Here is a 24,513-nt window from a genome sequence, read left to right as displayed (position 1 = left end):
GCCCTGTGGGGCAGGAAGCCCCTTTTCCCTGTACCCTTCCACTAACAGCTACACTCAGACCAGCTGGTTATCAGTGGAGCCCCCGCTGCTCCTCATGGGAACGCTGGTGGAAGACGAAGGTGATGGCAGTGGAGGCAGCATCCCAGGCAGCCTGGAGTACCTCATCCTGGAGCCCCCGTTTATCAGTGCTATGGTTCCACTGGGCCAGGTCTGAAGTGCAGTCAGAACCATCAGGGGGTGGCCAGACCTGGCGGCTGTTGACACAACGGCGGCAGTGCAACCTAGGATCAGAGGACAGAGCTGTGGTCACTGCAGACCCCATTTCTATGCTGAGCAGGTAGCTCAGAGATAATAGTTAGGGCACTCAACCCACCTGTCATGTGTATCACTGAGGCTAGCCTCATCCAGGGTAAATAGCTCCTTCAACTCGCCCAGAGAGAAGTGTCGCTCTACATCCTGTTCTTCATCCACTACACAGCTGCTCAGTGCCTTCTTGTGGCTCTGCCGCTGGAAGATCTTCTCCTCAATGGTTCCTGCCTGGGAGAATAGAGTTCAAGGAATGTAGGGCTCAATCATCCCCATACAGAGGGAACAGGGAAACTCAGAGTGGAAACTAAAGCCCCTCAAAGAGAAGGGGAAAAGAATGAAAAGTACAAATCCTGGAGTAACCTCTTAGCCAGCCCCACTTTCTCAGTCTTATGCCTCCTGCTTTTTTTGTTTTGTTTTTGTGGTACTGGGAATTGAACCCAGGGGTACTCTACCACTGAGCTACATCCCTAGCCCTGTTACTTGCTATTTTGACAGAGGCTGTCACTAAGCAGCCCAAGCTTTCTGCCCCCAGACTTCCAGGTCACTGGGGTTACAGGTGTGCACCATTGCACCCAGCTCTAGGCTATCTCCTAGGAATCTGCCTTGTGTATGTTTATTCATCCTGGCTACTTTCTGTACCAGTAAAGGGTCCCAAGGCCTGGCTAAATCCCTTTAGGTTGAACTGAGGTCGTGTGCAGCAGCTTCAGATCTTCACACTAAGCTAGACTCTCATTTATTCAATAATTGTGGTTTGAGTATTTTATGTAGGCCTTGCAGTAATAAGACACAAAGAATCAAATATAATCCCTATCCTTGAATTCAGACTACTGGAAAAGACAGACATGAGCAGAATCTTGAAAATGAATGGTTTGCAAGGGTAGAGAGAAGCAAAAGCATTTGTATCATAGGAACAAAGGAATAAGCCAGTCCTATTATGAAGGGTTCAGTTACTTGGGAGGCTGAGGTGGGAAGATCACTTGAGCCAAGGAGTTTGAGGACAGTTTGGGCAATATAGTGAGATCCTGTCTCCAAATGAAACAAAACAAAACAAAAAATTCAGTTCAGGCTAACTGAAAGAGAGTAGAGAATAATAAGAAAAGGGGATGGGCAATTCAGCAGAAATATATTCGAGAACCTTGGATACTAAATTGAAGGGATTGAATCCAAAGGTGCTTTACCACTAAGTCAAATCCCCAGTTCTTTTTATTTTTATTTTGACAGAGGATCTCACTAAGTTGCTGAGGCTGGGCTCAAATTTACAATCCTTTTGCCTCAGCCTCCCAAGTTGCTGGCATGCACCACTGCACCCAGCTTGGCCTTAAATGAAAAACAAATTTATAATTTTAAAAATATTTATTCTGGAAGCAGTACACAAAGAATGGGTTAGGATAGGAGAAAAGGTGACTACTGGGCTGGGGTTGTGACTCAGTGATAGAGCACTTGCCTGGCACGTTTGAGGCCCCGGGTTCAATTCTCAGCACCCCATATAAATTAATTAATTAATTAAATAAAAGATCCATTGACAACTAAAAAAAAAAAAATGTTAAAAAAAAGGGGACTATGACTTTAGTAAGGGACAGAGAGACAGAGAGGCGAGTCAGAATAAGGAAATTGAGAAGTCATTAACTGGTAGGAACCTAGTTGTTAAAGAGTCAGAGAACAGTCCAATAGGATGATTTCCACACTTGAATAATGAGAACATTAAATGACAAAATTCAGTTCTGTCATAAAGTACTCCTAAGTAAAGGGAGGGTGTGGTGTGTAGCTCAGTAGTATAGCACTTGCCTGGTATACAGAAGGCCCTGGATTCAATTTCCAGCACTGCAAAACAAAGCAAAACAAAACAAAACAAAAAAAAGAAATTCAAGTGGAAATAAATTAAGTAATGGAAATATGGGTTTAGAGCTCAGGTAAGAGATCTTGTTAAAATTTATCAATCTAATAAGAGTATATAATTGAAGAGGTAGGAGAATCAGAGTGGAGTTTCCCAGACAAGAAAAGAGAATAGGGTGAGGTAGAACCCAGGGCATTCCATGTGCTAGGCAAGTGATCTTCAACTAAGCTACATCACTACCAACCCCCTAAGAGAATTTTAGAAAGGCTTAGTGTCAAAAGAAAAAAAAAATCAAGCCCGTATTTGTGGCTGGGTTGTAGTTTAGTGGTAGAGTGCTTGCCTAGCACGTGCAAGATCTGGGTCCAATCTCTAGTACCACCAAGAGGGGGGAAAAAAAGTAAGAGTTCCCTATTTTGGTAATTGGAAAGATAGTGGTACATTTGAAAGTGGGTATAAGGGGTCTGATGACCAAGATGATGAGAGGTGAAGAAGTTCATTTAAAGTTTTGGGAATTTTTGAAGTAAACAAATGGAAAGCACTCCAGAGTAGTGGTTAAAATAAGACAGAGGGAGCCAGGCATGGTGGTGTACACATGCCTATAATCCCAATGGCTTGGGACACTAAGTCAGGAGGATCACAAGTTTAAGGCCAGTCTCAGCAACTTAGTGAGGCCCTAAGCAACTTAGCAAGACCCTGTCTCAAAGTAAAAAAAGGGCTGGGGCTATGACTCAGTGGTTATATGTCCCTGCATTAAATTACTAATACAAAAAACAAAAAACAGAGGGTTGAAAATTTGTTTTTAAAACAGGTGGGAACTGGGGTTGTGGCTCAGTAGAGCACTTGCCTAGCAAAGTCAGTCCCAGCAACTTTTTTTTTTATTTTTATTTTTATTTTTATTTTTTTGGGTGCTGGGGATTGAACCCAGGGCCTTGTGCTTGCGAGGCAGGCACTCTACCAACTGAGCTATATCCCCAACCCCAGTCCCAGCAACTTAACAAGGCCCTAAGCAGCTTAGCGAAACCCTGTATCAAAAATAAAGAAGGATGGGGTATAGCTCAGTGGTAAAGCACCCCTGGAGGTTCAGTTCCCAGAACCAGGGAAAAAAAAAAAAAAAAAAAAAGTCAGAGCTACTTGAGCACATTTACAGACTTAGGGAGAATAAATGAGAAATTGATCAACTAAGAAAGGGCTGGGCACGATGGCACATGCCTATAATCCCAGCTATTCAGGATGATTGCAAATTAGAGGTCAGCCTGGGTAACTTAGTAAGAACTTGTTTCAAAATAAAAAAATAATAATAATAAAAAGAATAGAAGAGAGGAGCACTCCTGGGTTCAATCCCCAACACCAACCAAACAAACAAACAAACAAAAAACAAGGAGTGGGATAACTGGGTCAAATGGTGGTTCCATTCCAAGTTTTCTGAGGAACCTTCAAACTGCTTTCTTTTCATAGTGGTTGCACCAATTTGCAGCAATGTATGAGTGTACCTTTTCCCCCACATCCTTGCCAAAACTTATTGTTGCTTGTATTTCTGGAACAGAACCACCATTTGACCCAGTTATCTGGCGAAAAAAACAGTGAAGAAGTCACATCAATGTTTATAGTAGCTCAATTCACAAGAGCTAAACTATGGAACCAACCTAGATACCTTCAACAGATGAATGGATAAAGAAATGCGGTACATATACACAATGGAATATTACTCAGCCTTGAAGAATGAAATTATGGCATTTGCAGATAAGTGGATTGTGCTGGAGAATAACATGCTAAGAGAAATAAGCCAAACAAAAAACCAAAGGCTGAATGTTTTCTCTGATAAGCACATGCTTATCATGTGCTTTCCTCTGATAAGCACATGCTTATCATGAGAAGAATGAAGGGATTTTGGATTCTGCAGAGGGGATTGAGGGGAGGGAATGGGTTGTGGGGATAGGAAGGACGGTGGAGTGAGATGGACATTATTACCCTACATACATGTATGATTACACTACCCATGTGACTCTGTACCATGTTCAGCCAGAGGAAGGAGAGGTAGTGCTCCATTTGTGTACAACATGTCTAAATGCATTCCACAGTCATGTGTAACTAATTAGAACAATTTTTTTTTTTAATTAAAAATTTAAAAAGAAGGAAAGGATACGAAGAGGGGTTTACTGCAGAGCTATAAGGATGACTCTCAAACAAAGAGGAAGGGAATCTTCCTCTGAGATAGGAAGGGAATAGGTGTAGAGATTTACAGAAAAGAGGAAGAGAGGTGAAAGAATTCATGCCTGGTAGTTTATATTCTCTCTGTAAAGATAGAGTCTCTGCAGAAAGAATGAAACAGGGTAGGTAGGAAACTTGAGGGAAGTAGTAAGGGCTTGAAATGGTCATTGAAAAGAAATAAGATGGCCTAGCCAAAAAGGATAACATGAATTTATCATAGTACCAACCTATAAATGCAAAATGTAATTGATGTAGAAGCTGAGAACAGCTGAAATGATCCAAGTGAAATGAATATTGGGAAGAGTGGCTAAAGGGTCACACAGGATCAAGCTGAATAAAAAAACCAAGCCAAGCCAGACTGATGGGGAGTGGGCATGGGAGGTTCTCATACTATATCTATTATAGTAGACACAGTGGGAAGGGAGAAGCTGGAAAGACAGGATGTGAGAGCAGGATTAGAATAATTAAAGTTTTGGATACTAACAACTTACATATATTGTAGCCTTAGGAGAAATTACATGAGGGAATTAGATGAGAGGGAGTTGAGGTCATTAGAGATGAAGTCAAAGAAACATGAATGTGAGAATGCTGGAACACTGCATAGTCCTCAGAGTCAGCCAGGATGATTGCTGGATTTGAGAAAGCAACAAAGACAGCTATGTTCAAAGTCATTGCTAAATTAGGAATGTAGCAAGGGTTAAATGTAGCAAAGAAGAAAAGGTGACTTCCCTTTGTCATGTTGTCACTCAGACATGAGCTACAAAAGAGGAACTATGGATGGACAAACTGAAGGTGGTAAATGAATTGCCATAACAGCTTCTTAACCCCAGGGACACATGGGGGAATGAGAAGATTTATAAGGCAAACAACACAACTGAAATTGGTTACAAAATAAAAATAGATACCCTGCAAAAAGGATGTACTAAACAAGCATCCAAACAGCACAATAAGAACCACTTGGAAGCCAGGCATGGTGGCACACATCTGTAATTCCCAAGACTCAGGAGGCTGAGGCAGAACAATCACAAGTTCAAAGACGATCTGAGCAACTTAGACTGTCTCAAAATAAAAAAGCTTAAAAGGTAGCTCAGTGGTAAAGCACCCCTGGGTTCAATCCCTAACACCAAAAGAAAAAAAGAAAAACAAAGATCACTGGGAGGAATTGGGTAGCGAGAAGGGAAGGGAGAACAGGAATACAGAACTCAAGGCTAGGCCCACAGAGTGGCCACTGATAGAAGTGCCTCTTTCAAAGAGACACAGTGAGAAACAATTTAAGATGGTTTGTGAAGGTCTTGCTCCATGATCCACCCCTACATTGGCCACCGTCACCATTCTTACAGACAGCAGGCGATAAATATAGCAGGTCTTCTTTTGACCATCACGCCAGACCCGGGCCATGGCTTGTTCATCATTGGCCGGATTCCAGTCAGGGTCAAACATGATCAGTCGGTTAGCCCCAATGAGATTGAGGCCACAGCCCCCAGCTTTGCTGCTCAGCATGAAGACAAAATCAGGGCTCTGGAAAAAAAAAAAGAAAGCAGGGGAGAAAGAATCTCTTATAGACTAAAATGGGCTCTCTTCCTCAGTCCAGCCAGCTCTTGCTTCTACTCATAATTGTAACAACCCCTAGTTTGCTTGCCAACTAGCCAATTTCCCAATCTACAAAATCAGTTTCCAACCCAGTCATTACTGACAAGCCTAACCCTAACCCCCACATCCCCCCACCAAAAAAAAAAAAAATCAAAAACTTGATATAGCCAGGCATGGGGGTGTACACCTATAATTCCAGCAACTCAGGAGGCTGAAGCAGGAGGATCACAAATTCAAAGTCAGTCTCAGCAACTTAGTCAGACCCTGTCTCAAAATCTAAAAAAAAGGGTTGGGGGTATGGCTCAGTGTAGTTAAGCAATCCTGGGTTCAATACGCAGTACTAAAAAGAAAAGAAAAGAAAAAAACTCTGATGTAGTGCCCACTTACAGCTTCTCTATCAGTCAATTCTGATGTTACTGCATTGGTGGTGTGGGGGCAAGGGCTGTGCATTTACCGACGGACAGTTGAAGCGCTCCACGACCTTGGCTCGCTTCTTAATGGACATTGTGCCATCCAGGCGGACATACAAGTACCTGAAAGGGCATCCAAAGGTCAAGACCCAAGAAGAAAGGAGGGCCCCTTAGAGCCATGGCCCCTGAAGGGGCCACCAAACCATGCTTGAGGCTGCTCATGGCATAGATTTTTGGTATTCCCAAAGAGAAGGGCAGGGAGCTATGGGGTCAGAACTCTGACCTATGTCCCCTGAAGGACCAGGGGACATTCTGCTTAGACATGGAGCTAGGGCCACTGCATCAATAAGGAAAAGGCCATTCATGGAAGTCCTTCATATACCAACATCTTGAACTATGCCCACCAATCAGAATATCTAATTTTTCTAGGGGCAGTGAGGAAGGCACATCTCTTGCAAGCCTATGGAGGACTTCCTTACCTTCGGGCCCGACAGAGCTTCTCAAAGAGATCTAATGTCTGGGTATAATTGGATACCAGCACTACTTTGTCACTGCTGCGGCTTCGTGTCACTGCCAGAATATAATCAAGGACCAGCATTTTACCTGAAAAAAACAGCAACCACTGGCTATCCCAATGGGCCAAGATTCTTGCTTTTTTCTTCTTTTTTTTTTTTTGGTGCTAGGGAACAAACTCAGGGACTTGTGCATGCTAGGCAAGCACTCTATCACTGAGCTACAATCCCAACCCATATTTTGTCTCTTGATATCCTGCCTTCAGACAGGATTGCTCTAGCAGAGATAATTTCCCACCTTTCCTCCACTGCTCTTCTTGAAAAAGCCCATATACTGGTGGAAAGGCTTACCTGACAGCTGTGGCTCTAGAGCCTTAGAGCTATAACCAGGAGGGAAGATGTCCAAGGCACCCTCAAAGCCATCTGCCCCTTCCACACACTTGTCATGTATTAGAGCTGGATCTGAAAAAACAAAAAAACAAACAAAACCACACCACAATGCCAGCTACTTTGCTTTCTGAAATTTCTACTTAAGAGCTCACTAGAATGCCCTCTAGACGCCCAGCCTATAGGCCTTTCTCAGCACCATTCACTTGGTCTCTAACTTTCAAGTTCCAACAAGGTACAGCCAGTAAGATCTGAGACCATGGACGGATAATCTTGCTCACTACTGTGTTCTCCCAACAAGAAGGGAATTTATACCAGAGCCAAGTTTCCTTTATCATTTTTCCTACTACCTAACATTTTATATGAACACGTGTGTGTGCAAGCACTCACACATACTGTCTTGTACATCAAGCATTAAGCATTGGCTGGGCAGAAAATAAGCTAAATTTTCTAAATTGGATCTAACTTATAGCATCAACAACACAGGGTTCATGCCTTGGGGAGGTTTGAAATCACAAGGGGAGGCTATGGGATCTCTAGGCAAGTCTTCAGGAAGGTTACTGGACCACCTATGGGAGCCTACTCTCCATTGCTCACTCTACAGAGAATACCAGAGCACGGGCTTAACTCACGATTACAAAGTTTCTTCAGCGAGGTGATGGAAGAAAGGGAAGACATACTCATCTTGCCCTCACACAACTCTTCTGCTGGCTTGGCCTGTCTTAGAAATCTCTTGTACAACTCAATCTGAAGGGGTGTCAGCCTAAAAAAAAAAAAAAAAAAGGCTGCCGGGTCAGTAGGGAAAAACTGGACCAGCCAGGCACAGTGATACACTCCTATAATCCCAGAGGCTTGGGAGGCTGGGACAGGAGGATCTCAAGTTCAAGGCCAGTCTCAGCAACTTAACAAGGCACAAAGCAACTTAATGAGACTCTGTTTTAAAATAAAAATTTTAAAGGTCTGGGAATGTAGGTCAGTGATAAAAAAAAAAAAAGTGCTTCTGGGTTTGATCCCCACATTCTGCCCTCTAAGGCCATCTTCAGACCCAACTCTGCTTCAGGGTCTAAGCTTTTATTTTCACTCACTGCACACCCTTCAGTTGATTTCAGTACCTGCAACAAACCACCTGCTCAATCTTTACAGGCAGATATTTAGAAAGGATATCAGAGGTCCTCCGTATCAGGCACCTAGGAAAAACAGAATAAAAAGGCAAGAGGCTGGTTAAAAAAAAAAAACAACTATGCTGGAATAAAAGCTACCATCTAGAGGACGACTAAGACTGACTCAAATTTTGTAGTATACAATGTCAAAGACCCTCAGCCCTACGGCAAAGATATCTATATTAGGGTCTCAGTTATGGGAACAGAGGCCTTCCAAACAGCCTACCTTAGAGTAACAACTCTTTCTCTTCCCATTAACAGGATGGCTTCTCTCAAGAAAAGGCTGAGATCTCCCAGTGAGCCTGGGGCTGTGTCAGGGAAAGGAAGCTACAAACCAAGTCCTTAGGGGAGTTTCTGCTCACATTTGCCTACATGCCTCCCAAGCTTAATGATAGCTCCTGGGTAGACCAAGGAGGATAGGGAGGCATTAAGAAGCAGCTTCTAAGAACACACTGACTTTCCTCCCTAGCATCTAAAATTGGTAAGGAGATGTACCCAGAGCATCAGGAAAGGCAGAAAAACTACAATGTAACCCCATCAATTGTGCATACCTACAACAGGAGAGCCAGAATGCAGCTGCCCTCTTGGAATAATTTTGGTACATGGTATATAAGACCTTTTAGTTTGGGAGCTGTACCCATCCTTCACAACTCCCCTAAATGTCACAGAACAACATTGGGGCCAGAGAAGAGAAGCCTGGTGCTTTAGGTCTGAGACCAATAGGAAGCTTCTGACATACTAATAATATACCAGGGGATATTATGCTCAGGAAGTCCAGCTACATCAGAGAAGAGTTTCATCAGTGGGCTGGTACGCAGATTGAAATCAGACTATAGATTCTGGGCTAGAAAGAAAGAAGGAACTTGAATTGCAAGACCCCACCATTTATTCAGTGGCCATGGTCAGGGCACAGATCCCACTCCTTCCCTAGATCACAGCCTTTGAAGGCTCTACTCAGCCAAGTCCCCAAAGGGTTGATCTCACATGGCATGAGAAGCAATTCGGATGACATTATTGGGATGGTTACCTATTCACAATGCTGATAAGCTCCCTCAGTCGCTCCTCGCCTAGCTGCTTGTCTGCTTCACTGGCGGCTGCATCTCGACTCTTCAAAATTGGCATTTCAAAATGTTTCTTGAACTGATGGGCAGTCCCTGAACACATGAGAAAAGAGAAAATTAAAGTACATGTGAGAGGCTGGGGTTGTGGCTCAGTGGCAGAGTGCTTGCCTAGCACATACAAGGTGCTGGGTTTAATTCTCAGCACCACATACAAATAAAGGTTCATTGTCAAGTAAAAAAAAGTACATGTGAAAAAAATGATTTTCCCTCTGCCAACAGCAGCAAACCACCTCAACACAGACCAACCTTCCTACTAAGAACAGTAAAGCTGAACAAAATGTGGGCAATTTCTGTTCAATGAATCAGAGATCTCAAAGCAGTAAAGACTTCAAAGGCCAAAGAGTGAAATGGTAAAGCCCAAATATATAATTAATTAAAGCAAGTGTAAAGAGACTAAACTGTCCAATTAAAAGATTATTAGGCCAAATTTTCTTTAAAAGCATAACTGTTCTTTGTAAGAGATGAAGTAGCATATAAGTACAGTGAAGTACTGATATATGCTACGAAATGAAGGAAACTTGAAAACAATATGCTAATAGAAATAAGTCAAATTCAAAAGGTCACATATTATATGAATCCATTTATATGAAACACACAGAAAGATAAATTCAGAGAAGCAGCAGTTTGGTGGTTGCCAAGGTTTGGAGGAAGGGCAGTAAGAACTGACTGCCTGATGGGTTTAAGTTTCCTTTTGGGTGGTGAAAATGTTTTGGAACTAGATAAGGATGGTGGTGGCACAATAATGCAACTGAATATACAATAAATGCACAATAAATGCAACTGAACTATACAATTCAAAATGGCTAATTTTTATTATTTGAATTTCACCTCAAAAAATTTTATAGAATTCAACACCCATTCATGATTAAGAAACCAAACCAAAACAAAACAAAACAAACAACTTTCTAGGAAACTAATAATAGGAAAAAAATCCTTAATCAGAAGGACACGAGGAAGGCAGGGAGGGGATGCAGGGAGCTAGGAAGGGAAGGAAGGAGGAAAGCAGGTGGCAGGCAGGTTTTCCTTTTCCCCTGAGATCAGGAATGAGATCCTCTATCACCACTTCTATCCATGGCTGTAAAAAAGCTCTAATAACAAACAAATACATAGAACATGAAAAAATAAAAATAAAAGCTCTAACTAATGCATAAAACAAATGAAAAGCCTAAGAATAGGGCTAGGGAGATAGCTCAGCTGGTAGAGTGCTTGCCTCACAAGCACAAGGCCCTGAGTTCAATCCCCAGTACTGCAAAAAAAAAAAAAAAAAAAAAAAAAAAACCTAGAATTAGGATAAAAGACAAATTACTTTTTGCACATAACATGATTTTGTATGTGGAAAAATCCAAAAGAAACAATGCTGGGCCAGGTGTGGGGACACATACCTATAATCCCAACTACCTGGGAGACTGAGGCTGGAAGATCACAGGGTCAAGCCTGGGCGACTTAGACTCTTTGTCAAAACTGAACACAAAAAGGTCTGGGGAGATAGTCAGAAGTAAAAGTGGCCTTGGGTTCAATCCCCAGTATAGTTGGGAAACACACATTAAAATTCACTTTAGTTGGGCTAGGGTTGTGGCTCAGTGGTAGAGCACTTGCCTAGAATGTGTGAGGCACTGGGTTTGATTCTCACCACCACATATAAATAAATGAATAAAATAAAGATCCATTAACATCTAAAAAAAATTCACATTAATCAAGACATATTAAGCTATAGTAATTCAAACAGGAAAGTACTGACAGAAGGACAGACTAGTTTAACAGAATAAAGTCCACAAATGACACAGATGAGACATCTGATGTGTGAAGGAGGGAGCACTGAAATGCAATGCATCAAGGACAATCTTTTCAATAAATGGTGCCGGACTAACTAACTAAATATCCTTCCGGAAAAAGATGAATCTTGATCCTCACATTATACCGCACATATAAAAACTAATTTAAGATAATTTATAGACTTTAATGTGAGGTAAAATAATAAAGCTGCTTCTACCACTTTTTCATTAAAAAAAAAAAAATTCAACTAGGAGTAGAAGTTAACTTCCTCACTCTAATAACAGACATCTTCAAATCAGAGTAATCTTTCACTCCAAGGTATACCCTTAAAGAAATGAAAACATATATCCAAATAATCTTGTAAATGACAGTTTATAGTAGCATTGTTTACAATAGCCCAAAGGTGGAAAGGTAAAAACAACACAAATGTTCATCAACTGATGAGGAGATAATCAAAATGTTTAAAAATGGGCAAAAAAGTTAGGTGTCAGCTAGTGTTGTGGTTTAGTGGCAGAGCACTTGCCTAGCATGTTTGAGGCGCTGGTTCAATTCTCAGCACCACATATAAATAAGGAAATAAAATAAAGTTCCATCAACAACTAAAACAAATATAAAAAAAAAAAAAAAAGTCAGGTACTTCACAAAACAGGATGATCTCAGGTGCAGTGATGCGTGCCTATAACCCAGTGACTAAGAAGGCTAAGGCAGGAGAATCCCAAGTTCAAGGCGAGCCTTGGCAACTTGAGACACAGTCTCAAAATACAAAATTTTTAAAAGAGGCAGAGTTAGGGGCTGGGGAGATAGCTCAGTCGGTAGAGTGTTTGCCTTGCAAGCACAAGGCCCTGGGTTCGATCCCCAGCACCCAAAAAAAAAAAAAAAAAAAAAAAGAGGCGGAGTTGTAGCTCAGTGGTAGAGTACCCTTGAGGTTTAAGCCTCAGTAACATTTAAAAACAACAAAATAAAATACAGAATGATCTCCAAATGGCCAATGAACATATTAAAAGATGTGACTTGATATTCATTAGACAAACGCAATGAGCTAGTACCCATCAAAGTAACTAAAATTTTAAAGAGAAAAATATTGTTGATATAAAGATTGGCAAACTATGATGACAGCTCGCCATCAGCCATCTATTTCTATAAATAAAATTTCATTAAACATAATCATGACAATTCATTTACATATTATTTATGAATGCTTCTATACTACAACAGTAGAATTGAGTACCTATGACAGAGAAAGATGACTTGTAAACCTAAAATACTATCTAGCCCTTTAAGAAAAAGTTTATTGACCCCTGATGTAGACATAATGGAATTCTCACATACAACTAGTACAATCAGGAAAACTGAAGTAAATACATAAGCAGAAAATATGACCTAGTAATTCCACTCTTGGGACAAAGAGAAATTTCTTGCCCAACAGAAATACATACCAGGCTCAAGTAAGGACATGTACTAAGAATGTCCACAATATCATTATTTGAAAGAATAAAAACCTAGAAACAGCTGGGCACGGTGGCACACACCTGTAATCCCAGCAGTTCAGGAGGCTGAGACAGGAGGATCACCAGTTCAAAGTCAGTCTCAGAAAAAGTAAGGCACTAAGCAACTCAGTGAGACCCTGGGTCTAAATAAAATACAAAAAAATAGGGCTGGTGATGTGGCTCAGTGGTCAAGTCCCCCTGTACCCCTGTTTAAAAAAAAAAAAAAAAAAATCCTAGAAACTCAATTATCTACCTACAAAAGAAAATAAATTCTAGTATGTTCATAAAGTGGAACATCATACAGCAATGGAAATTAACAAACAACTATATACAATATGGATGAAGTTTATGTTTCAACATTAATGAAAGAAACCAGATGCAAAATATATATGACTTCATTCACATAAAGGTCAAAAATAGGCAAATTTAAGGCTAAGGCAAGAGGATCACGACTTCAAGGCCAGCTTCAGCAATTTAGTGTGGTCCTAAGCAACTTAGTAAATCCCTGTCTTAAAATAAAAAATAAAAGGGCTGGGGACTTAGCTTAGTGGTAAAGTGCTCTGGGTTCAATCCCCAGTACCAAAAAAAAAAAAAACAGCAACTCTAATCAATAGTGTCAGAAAAGTGTTTACTTCTGGGTAAAAGAAGACAATGATTAGAACAATGGGGCTGGTACGGTAGTAACTGATCTGGTGGTAGTTACACAAATATGTTCACATTATGATAATCTTGCTACTCAGGAGGTTCTTTACATAAAGGGATTCTCCCGAGGACTGGAAAGATGGAGAAGCACTAACCTTTTCATAAATATCTATAAGCAAGAATTGCCCAAATGCTATTGGCCAGGGACTGAGAGAAGGGAGGATTGAAGAGTTATTATTTAAAGGCTAGAACGTCAATTTTGTAAAATGATAAATTCTGAAGGACAGTGGTGGTGACTGTACAAAGTTACTTGATGCCACGATACATTGGTATAGTGTATAATGAACTATACATTTAAAGATGCTAAAATGGTTTTTAAAAAAAGAAACTGCCCAAGACAGTCTGCTGAAGAACTAATCATAAGGCAGCGAGGATGTGAGAAGCAAAAATGCCCTACTGTTGCCTCTACAGAGAAAGAAATGGCCAGAATGGGCTTTGCTGAGTTGTTTAGCAGAGTCAAGGCCTCCTAATGGCTTTGCTACTTCCTGACAAGAGAAGCCTTCCTAAAAGACTGCCTAGTCTGTCTAACAAGCATTCTCTCCTTAGCTGGAATGACACTCCTAGAACAAAAAAAGCTTTTTTCCATTATGACGGGCAAGGCTGGATTCTTACCCAGGATGCCTGAATTAACAAAATGTACCAAGCTGAAATATTCAAGCAGATCATTCTGGATGGGGGTCCCAGAGATGAGCACCCGCCGGCTGGTGTTCAAGCTGTCCAGGGCCTGGTAAGTCTGATTTTCAGAGTTCTTGAGTCTGTGTCCCTGCAAGAGAATTTTCACTCAGAGTATGATGGACCATGCCGAAATGGTAGAAAAGTCTTATGTAAACAAGAGGAGTCACAAACATTACAGGTTCTGAGACCTTGGGAACTAGGCAGAGAACAACATAAGAGTTGGTTCAATCACTTGCTTGGGGAGAAATATTAAGCTGAAGAGATAGATCTTCAGTTTCCAAACCAGTGCTACACCCATAAAACAAGGATTCCCTCTGTTCTCTCCCAACCCTTTCCCTGCCCAATCTCCAGTCTTGGCAGCTCACCTACCCACTTTATTGACCATGTAGCCACGTTACAGATCCTTGCTTTCTGGGATTCCTCCTCCATAACAGTCCAACACACCCAGAATCTTCTGAGCCAAATGTCTTCTTTATTAGCCTCCAGGCTTCAACTGAGCCATCAGGGCTAAAGGGACTTGACTAGACTCCTTCCACCAGAATCCACAGAGCTAGAATACCTAAAGAGCGTCCCTTCACATCTCTTTCCCAGCTCTCATTCTCTCTGTACCCTAGCCACACACGCACCTAATTTCTCTTTTAGGCCATTTTCTAGAAAATGATAATGGACCATATTATCTTCCCTCTTTCTCTAAGAAATGTATAGGCAAGATCAGGCCTGTGCCTTTTCTATGTTCAGTTCCCACTCCATGCTAAGCAAATCACACATAATTCAGTGGCTAGTGAAAAATTAACAAACAAGTCAGCCTTCTTCCCTCTGGTCATCCTTTGACAATGCAACTAAAAGTACATCCTCCACTGACCCCCAATTAAAGTGTCGAGTCCAGGACCTTTAGGCTCATTAGTTCAACATTTAAAGGCCTTCTTAATTAGGCCCCAACTAAACTCTGACCATCTCCACAGCTTATCATAGTCCAGGAAGCCTTGCCTCCTCACCACTCCTAATGCTGGATTTCCCTAGATCTTTGTCAGTGCCACTTCTATGCCCATAGCTCTCTCCAACAGGCAAATTCCTCAAACACCAACTCCTATGCAAAGTCTTCTTCAATGACCCCAGACTGTTGGTCTCTCTCACTTTTGTGCTCCTATGGCACTATCCACCCAATGGCTGCTACTATTTAGTGAAGCTTTTAATGTGCCAGGCACGGTATTAAGAACTTTACCTAGCTCTCTATTCTCCTCACTCTTGCGCGCACTCTCTCTGTACGCACTCTGCCTGTCCACTTAATAAAACCTCTTGCATGAGTTCCAAAAAAAAAGAACTTTACCTATATTTTCTCTTTGGGGGCACTGGGAATTGAACCTAAGGGCACTTTATCACCCAGACCGTTTTAATTATTTTATTTTAAATCAGGGTCTTGCTAAGTTGCTTAGAGCCTCCTCAAAATTGGGTTCCTCCTGTTTGAGCCTCCCAAATGGCTGGGATTATAGGCGGGTACTACAGCACCCAGCTTGTTTATTCTTTTCGAAAATTTACCTCGATTAAATATTACCACTTCTGTCTCTTTGAAATGTGACTCTTATCAGTATCATCCGTGTATTTTATGCATTTCCCCAGCACCTTTAATCTGGCTTACTTTGTGTGAGTAAAGTAAATTGATCTGGATGAGGCACAAAGGGACAAACCATCCATACCTGAGCCAAGCTTTCGATTGCCTCCAAGACAGTAATCAAGTTCCAGTTTACTATGTATACACTGAATGAACCTGGGCAAATCACTGCCATCCCTGAACTTCAGTCTGCTAGTCTCCAAAACTGAGATGATGATGATGATGATGTCAATGTCAATCTCTCCCCATTCAGACTCTTGGACAAAGTACTTTTTATATACTGTCTTGATCTGGATCATGTCCCTTTTAAGTTGAACTTATGCCATCCACTGTACATATGAAGAAACATGACTTTTTCAGACCTGAAAGTCATGTCTCTGTCAAGGCCAGGCTGATTCCATGGCTTCTGACTGAGCATCAAGGATTTTTTTTTTTTTTTTCTTTTTAAATAAAAAGAGAACCATGTGTATCAGAAGTGTCAGCTGGGAAAAAGTCACAATGCATGCTGGGAACATGAAAACCTGGGATATTAACCCTTCCCTTTCCAGAGTCTAAAAGGAAAAACTGTCTCCTGGAACAATATGACTGTTTTTCAGGACTTTCGCTTCCTCAGGTATCTGACAATTGACAAAAGGTAAACAAGTAAGAGGCAGAGGACTGCAGGATAGCAAGAGGAAATCTGGTCTCTTGTACTCTGCAGTCAGTTCTTAAAACAGGACAGAGTGAAGAAGAAAGGGAACAACAAAGAACAGAAAAAAATTAAGATGAGCCAGGTATGGTGTCACACAACTGTAATCTCAGTGACTCAGGAGGCTGAGGCGGAGGATAGCAAGTTCGAGGCCAGCCTCAGCAACTTAGTGGAACCTGCCTTAAAAGCAAAAAATATAAAGCTCTTAATAGGTAGCTCAGTGGTGAAGATCCCACTTGGTTCAATTCTCAGTACTTAAAAAAAAAAATCAAAATGATCCCTAGTCCTCAAGGACTCAATAGCTATAGCCTACCCTTCTTTTCCACAGTACCCTAACCTGGACCAGGCTCCTGGCACAGTCCCCCTCCATTGTTTTTTTTGTCTTTTTTTTTTTTCTTGGTACTGGGGATTGAACTCTGGGGAGCTTTACTACTAAGCTACATCTCCAGCCATTCCCCGCCTTTTTTTTTTTTTTTTTTTTTTTTGAGACAGGGTCTTGCTAAGTTGCTTAGGGCCTCACTAATTGCTCACACTAGTCTTGAACTTGCAATCCTCCTACTTCAACTTCCCAAGTTGCTGGGGTGATAGGCTGTGTCACAGCATCCAGCATCCCCCCCTCCATTGTAATAAAACAGATGCAGGTCCCAAGCAGAGGGCAGTCACATGCATATCCCCAGGCTCCTTAATCTTTTACCACCACCTAGAGGAATAGCACATCAGGATATCAGGAATTTGCAAATGACTGACTTTTCTTAAGGAAAACTGGGAAGTAGCTCACAATTTGTAAGCACAACACCCAAAAGTAAGTTTTTGTCCTCTGACCCATCTCTAAACTCCTAAGACACTAGGCTGTTCTAGAGGCCCCAGAGCATAGTCAAGCATGCCCATCAGTTGACAAGTGAGGCCAAGTATTTCAACCAACTCTCTACTAGTGTCCCCAGGTCTTTCAAGCAACTCTGTTAGTGTCCCAGTTATATGAAAAGTGACCTTTATGCTCCCAAAGAGGTGTAAACAGAGCAGCAGCCTCAGGGTAGCCAAGTTCATTAGAGTCCAGGAAGGCTCTCTATAATAGAAAGCCCCCAGCCACCCTCACTATGTTCTGAATACTAGCATCTTTACCACAATTCATGCATACTGGAAAAGGCCAAGAAGTGACTACTGCTATATTTTCCTTAGTCCCCAAAAGAACATACTACAAAGTTGTATGGACTGTCCATGTTAGATTTTCTTATCTCTGTGCTCCTGTTCGTGAAAATTCTCCAGCCCAGAATAAAAACCAGCACTAACATTTACCAAGGCTTATGACATGCCAGGCACTGCCATAAGAGTTTTCCTCCAGTCACCTGGTTGAATACCTACAATAATCCTATGAAGCTGGATGCAGTGGTGCACACCTATCATCCCAGCAATCAGGAGGCTGAGGCAGGAGGATTGCAAGTTCAAAGCTCAACAACTTATCAAGGATCTAAGCAACCTGTCTCAAAATTTAAAAAAAAAAAAAAAATTTCAAGGTCTGGGGCGGGGGCTGGGGTTGTAGCTCATTGGTGGAGCGCTTGCCTACCACATGTGATGTACTGGGTTCAATCCTCAGCACCACATTAAAAATAATAAGTAAATAAAGGTATCGTATCCATCTAAAAAAAAAAAAAAGGCCTGGTGATGTGGCTCAGTGATTAAGCACTCCTGGGTTCAATCCCCAGTACCAATAATAATAATAAATGGGGTACTATCACCCTATTTTCATGACACAGAAGCAGGCTCAGGTCACTGAGAAGTGGCACAACAAGGATATGAATTAATGTCTCTGACTCTAGAACCTGTTCCCCTAAATGCTATGCCATGTCTCTACCCATCCAAACCCCTCTCCCATCCTTCAAAGTTCTTCTTTGTTCTAGGAATACCACCTGGCAACAATAAAACCAATCGGCCCACAGCACTTCACTCTCCTTAAGAGTTCTGAGCACTGTTTAATTTCTCTTTTGGCAGACTGGTGTTACAATTTGGCAAATTGGTGTTTCAAGTTCTCCTCCTTCCTTGTCTCCTCCAAGGCAGCTACATCTGTCCTCAGCATTCTTTAACTAGTAAAGCCCTGAGATAGTGGCAGTGCTCCAATTAGGAGACTTTCATGGATCTCCTACACCCAGACTGTTGAGCATCAAATACCTCATCACATATGACCAGACCAACACTTCCTTTCTGTAGAACTCCAACATGAAGGCGGAAGGTCTCATAGGAAATGATGAGGATGGGAGAAGGCACTCTGGCTCCACGCTGGTTCATGAATCCCTCTACAATAGAAAAGTTGTCAAGGGACCAAATCAGAACACATTAAAGAAAAAAATTAGCTTGTGTGTGCGTGTTATTGGGGATTGAACCCAGGGCCACGGGCAAGCTAGGCAAGCACTTTACCACTGAGCTATATCCCCAACCTCTTTTTGTCCTTCATTTTGAGATAGGCTCTCATTAAATAGCTCAGGCTGGCCTCAAACTGGTGATCCTGCTTCCTTGGCCTCTTGAGTAGCTGGAATCATAGGAGCACACCACCACACCAAGCAATGGTTGTTAAAGTAGCCTAAAAATGACTATTTTGACTATTTTGAATGGGAATTCTCTTCTATTCCTGCATCGTCCTCAACTCTGGCCATAAGTGAGCATACACCTAAGAAAGCAAGCAGTAGAGCAGGGCACAGTGGCACACGCCTGTAATCCCAGCAATTCAGGAGGCTGAGGCAGGAGGATTACAACTTTGATGTCAGACTGTTAGCAAGACCCTATCTCAAAATAAGAAATAAAAAGGACTGGAGGATGTAGTTCAGTAATAGAGCACCCCTGGGTTCATCCCCAGTACCACAAAAAAATAAAAGGAAGGAAGCAAGCAAGAAGCATGCTGGATGGATGAGTGCAATCTTTTTTCAGACTTTGTACCCAGCTTTTGGTCTATCTCATCTTTAGATCCTCCATCGATAGCCAGAGGTTGGATCCTTCCTCCGAGCCACTTCCCAACTTCATTATACCAGTTCTTCACCAGACTGGAGGGCGACACCACAACTGCTTTGTCAATTTCTGGCTTGCATTCTGGACTCTGGCGCAAAAGTGTCCACATCAACGTGATGCACTGCAGTGTCTTTCCCAGGCCCATCTCATCAGCCATGATGCAGCCATGGCTGCCAGGTATGCGCCTACTGGTGACACACTCCCACAGGAACTTCACTCCCTGGGGAATGACAGCATTCAGTCCACTTTGGCACCTAAAAAGCCCCTGCCCCAGAGATAGTAGTCTCCCAGGCTCAGTTCCCCACCCATACTTCATTCTTCTCACCCACATTACCTCTCTCTGATGAGGCCGCAAAACCTTACTGAGAATAGGATCCACAACCACATGGACAGGAAGTTTTTCCCTGAGAAAACAGCAAAAAACAAAAACAAAAGCAAAATAGGATGCTCAGACATGTGCAGGAGCACACTCTCAGAAAGTTGTGTTCTGCCAATCCAGAACCACAGAGTACCTTCCAAGCCTCCTTCCAAGTTCCTGCACTAGAAGTAAGAAAGTTGGGAAAGGAAGATGGGTTCTCCATGTCTTCACTTTAATCACTCCTACCCTGATTGATGGTAGGAAGAGGTGAGGAACCCCCACTAACTGGACATGACCACATGCTCTTCCCCAAGGTCTCCCCTTCCCTGACCACCATTCTCTGGATGGCTCGATAACCAGAACAGCTCCATGATAATCTATTCCAGTCCCACAGAAAAGTCACACCAAAATGTGCTCTGCCCTTCCAAGTATGCTCTTAGAGAAGACTATAACTGCTCAAGAAATATCAATGCACATACTTGTCAAGCTTCAGCTGATCATGGACACTCAGTGGGGGAGGCTCGTACAGAACCAAGGCACCTTCTTCCAGGGGGTCATGAAGGGCCCGGCGGACCCCCGCCCTTTTCAGACCCAATGCCCGAGAGCCCAGAGGACCTAGAAACCAGCAATCAATCAGTCAATTGAGACTTTATGTTCAGGAGCTCCAGCAGGCCCAGCTCAATTGCACATCCTTTACTGAACTTTCATCTAACCCACTCTTTCCCCAAAGTCCTACAAACCTGGTTTGGACACCTCTACCTAATTACTTCTTCAGCCTCAGACCAGAGCTATTCCCATTTAATTTCTCCCATTCAATTATAAACTTCTAGAGGGCTGGAACTTCATCTTGAGTCAATCCTGGCTTGAAACCTTAAAGAGGCTTTTCAAGTCTGAGAGCTCTTGAGGGCTGGCATTCTCCCTCCCCAGCCTGTTTTAGTACAATGCAATGCCCTAAATAGAACAGGGAAAACTTCATAGAAATTGGAACTCCCACACAGTCAGCCTCGTAAAGGAGATGCTACTGAACACACTTAGACTGAATGAAGCCTAGGTCCATTAGCTACTCTGGCCTACCAGGAGCTTTCTGAACACAAAGAAGATAAGGGGCAGTTAGTCTTGGCAGTGCTGAAGCGAATACAACTTTCATACAGGCCTCTGGAGGGTCATTCTAAATATAGTCAAAGCAAGACTGACATCTTCATTTCACACCTAAGCTTGTTATTTGCAAAAGCAGTTTTTTAAATCTATTCAGACACATTCATATATGACTAAATTCAAGAAAACCAAAGTCTTCATTTTACCTTGATAATTTGGAATGGGAACTTTGAAAGGCTTTGACAAAATGCTTCGAATAAATGCTTCCTAAAAAAAGGAAAAAATGAGAAACAGGGATTCAGGACTTATTAATGAGTTGTAATGGGATAATATTTTTACTATATGTTCCCCATTAGGGTTTGTACAACAGCTTCCATCTTTGAGATTTCATGTAAGGTTTTACTATATCTAGGAATAGCTGAAAAGACATACCTCAGTCAACCTGAGGCTCAGAATCCATTTGCTTATGTAAGACCATGCCAGTAAAGACACCTGGGTCTTCTTTAGAGTGAAGCACCTTAAGAAGCAAGCATCCTATACAATACTAACAGACAATTCCAATATCTAGGTTTAACCTCTGTCCTGTAGAACAGTATCTTCCCCAAAAATACCTCTTTTTTTTTGTGTGTGTGTGTGTGTGTGTGTGTGTGTGTGTGTGTGTGTGTGTGTGGTGGGAGCAGGGGTGCTGGGGATTGAATTTAGGTCAGTGCACATACTAACCACATGCTCTACCACTGAGTAACATCCCAATCCCACAAGTTTTGTTTTGTTTTTTGGTACTGGGGATTGAACCCAGTGCTGCTTTACCACTGAGCTACATCCCCAGTCCTTTTTGAGATAGGGTCTCACCAAATTACTTAGGGCCTTGTTAAGTTGCAGAGGCTGGCCTTGAACTTGTGATCCTCCTGCCTCAGTGTCCCAAGCCACTGGCATTACAGGTGTGTACCACCACATCCAGCTCCATAAGTCTTTTTTTGCTGTATCAGTTTTGCCTATTGTATCTAATTCTCACATTACTATCCACATCAGCCTCCTTAGGAACTAAACAGTCCAACAAAGAGTAGTGGTAGCCAGGTATGGTAGTACACTCCTATAATCTCAACTACTCAAGAGGCTGAGTCAGGAGGATTGCAAGTTTGAGACCAGTCTGGGAAACTTAGCAAAACGCTTCCTCAAAATTAACTTTGAAAGAGCTGGGGATGTAATTCAGTTGTAGAGCACTTGCCTAGCATATACAAGGTCTTAGGTTCAATTGCCAAAAAAAAAAGAGTAGTGGTACTAGGGGTGATAAGAACAGAGGTATTAGTAAAATAATAATAGTAGCAACACCAAAAATGAACAATAATAATGGTAGCTAACAATGTAGCTAGATGAGGAGTTAAACCTCTTGTATTCATGTTAACATTTAATCTTAATATTCCTGAGACTAATGTATTATTGGTGTTCCATTTAGAAATAAGCAAACTGAGGCTCAGAGCAATTATATCACTTTTTCAAGTCACACAGCCAAGACTGATCCAAGATTTTCCTAATTCTGGGGCCCTCACCAGTGGGCAATATGGCCTCCTAGCCAAACATGTTACACATAGGCATACTGAGAGCCAAGAGCCAGCAGCTTCCTGCCATGGAAGACACAAGAGAGAAAGAACATGCGAGAGAGGGCAAGCCCATTACCAAGAAAAAGCAAGTGGGACAAGGGTGACAGGAAACAGACACATGCAGATCCCAGACAGCAAGCCTCAGTGCCTTCACCTAATGGCCTGCAAGAAGACTCTGCACCAGGACTTTGGCCTGGAATTGGCACTATTCCATGGGCTATGGTACAAGGACAGAGGAGGTGGCAGGGGAGTTAATGTGGAATTGACAACTCCTATGGAAGTTTGGTCCACATGTACCTAAGTCCTTTGGGAAATTAAAACAGTCTGTGAACCTAGAATCTAACAGCAGAGATCCTAAAGATAGGTATAATGGGAATACATTACAAGAAAAAGCAGTAATAGAAAAACAAAACCCTCTCTTAAAGCAAAATTTTAACAATAGAGAAGAAATTTTTTTTTTTTTTGGTTTGGTTTTAGTACTAGATCAGACACTATATTGAGCTACATCCCTGTCCTTTTTATTTTCATTTTGAAGCAGGATCTCATTAAGTTGCTGAGGCTGACCTTGAACTTGAGATCCTCTTGCCTCAGTCTCGCAAGCCACTAGGATTACAGGTATGTGCCACCACACCCAGCCCAGCTCAATGTCCTTGAAACAGGAAAAATGTAATAAATATTACTTATAGTCTGTTGGAAGACAGAAAAGGAGTGTGGAGAATTGAAGGTCAATATCACCCTAAATAATGTAACAAAGGCAAAATTGGAGAAAGGCCCAAATCTTTTTTTTTTGCCCTTCACAAAATAATCTTAATACTTTGTGCCTGGGCTAGCAGCATCTTATACCATGACATTTCTACACATACATAAGAATTTAACAAGTTACAAATGTTAAAAGCAGAGTAACAAACAATTGCTTATACAAAGGTAAATAGGCACTGTTTTCTTCTTGAATCATTTTTGCTGCAAAATAAATCACAATTACCTGTCAGCATGTTACTAATCTATAGAATATACTTTGAACTGTGAGTTATGGCAACTCCCTGAAAGAGAGCTAACACGTAAACCTGAATATTTTGAGTGAATTTTTCTTTCTTTTTTTTTTTTTTTGTTTGTTGTTGTACCAAGGACTGAACCCAGAGGTGCTAAGCCACTGAGTCACATTCCCCAGTCCTTTTTATTTTTTATTTTGAGACAGGGTCTCACTAAGTTGCTTAGGGCCTTGTTAAATTGCTGAGGCTGGCTTTGTCATTCTTTTTTTTTTTTGCAGTGCTGGGGATTTGAACCCAGGGCCTTGTGCTTCTGAGGCAAGCACTCTACCAACTGAGCTATATCCCCAACCCCCTGAGGCTGGCTTTGATTCTGCAATCCTCTTGCCTCCCAAGCCACTGGGATTACAGGTGTGTGCTACCATACCCAGCTTGAGTGATTTTTTTTAAATAGTTGCCCCAAATCTTGTTCATTTGCACATTTCTTTACATCTAAATAAAACTTTTATTGACATTTCTAATTAGCATGTTACAATTATTCGTAGCAATAATCATTGTGAAAGATACTAACAAAAACTTAGCCTTAAGTCACACAAGAGCAAAAACTTCCTTTCTTATTTGACATTAATTCTAAAAGACTGTCAGTATAAAAGGCTAAGTTTGAAGCTCTCAGTAGCCAAAAATTTATGCTCCAAATTTAAAAAACAGGCTTTCAATAGAACCCAGGAGCCACAAGGTCTGCAGGGAAAGCTACAGGTTTAGTAACTGGCAAGGGAGAATGTTAGAAGCCCTAGCCAAAAATACCTGAGGACCACAGCCTGTAAGACTTCTAATGGCCAGCTTCCTGGGATCTGGTGATAACACCAAGAGCTGGCAGAAGCAGAGGGGAGAGCATGCTCTCATTCTTTGTTCATTTAGTTGCTGATAATTCATGCCATTCTGTCCTTCCGATAGAAGAGAGAGAGCATCCCTCTTTCCCCACCAAGGCTAAAGCTTCCCCTTCTGCATAGATTTATT

The 24,513-nt window shown here is 41.8% G+C and overlaps 1 protein-coding gene across 2 annotated transcripts in view; it reads right to left on the bottom strand.

Moving 5' to 3' along the window:
- Positions 1–54: 54 nt before the first annotated feature.
- Positions 55–24,513, bottom strand: part of RAD54L (RAD54 like) — a 30,663-nt gene continuing 6,204 nt past the window's right edge. Inside the window, exons 4-18 of one of the 2 annotated variants that reach the window (XM_079115924.1) lie at positions 21,119–21,179; positions 20,297–20,432; positions 19,794–19,863; positions 19,391–19,679; positions 18,629–18,753; positions 14,106–14,256; positions 9,438–9,564; positions 8,363–8,437; positions 7,883–8,013; positions 7,215–7,325; positions 6,831–6,954; positions 6,396–6,474; positions 5,690–5,869; positions 374–537; positions 55–281 (exon numbers count right to left, since the gene is read on the bottom strand). In XM_079115924.1, coding sequence (XP_078972050.1) covers positions 71–281; positions 374–537; positions 5,690–5,869; positions 6,396–6,474; positions 6,831–6,954; positions 7,215–7,325; positions 7,883–8,013; positions 8,363–8,437; positions 9,438–9,564; positions 14,106–14,256; positions 18,629–18,753; positions 19,391–19,679; positions 19,794–19,863; positions 20,297–20,432; positions 21,119–21,179 — 2,034 coding nt within the window. In that variant the 3' untranslated portion in view covers positions 55–70. The remainder of the gene's footprint in view (positions 282–373; positions 538–5,689; positions 5,870–6,395; positions 6,475–6,830; positions 6,955–7,214; positions 7,326–7,882; positions 8,014–8,362; positions 8,438–9,437; positions 9,565–14,105; positions 14,257–18,628; positions 18,754–19,390; positions 19,680–19,793; positions 19,864–20,296; positions 20,433–21,118; positions 21,180–24,513) is intronic. The other variant, XM_079115925.1, reaches the window with a different exon arrangement.

Source organism: Sciurus vulgaris (assembly GCF_902686455.1).
Source record: "Sciurus vulgaris genome assembly, chromosome: 1".
NCBI lineage: Eukaryota > Metazoa > Chordata > Mammalia > Rodentia > Sciuridae > Sciurus > Sciurus vulgaris.
Note: the sequence above shows the minus strand (reverse complement) of the source record. Positions and strands in the feature narration are given on the sequence as shown.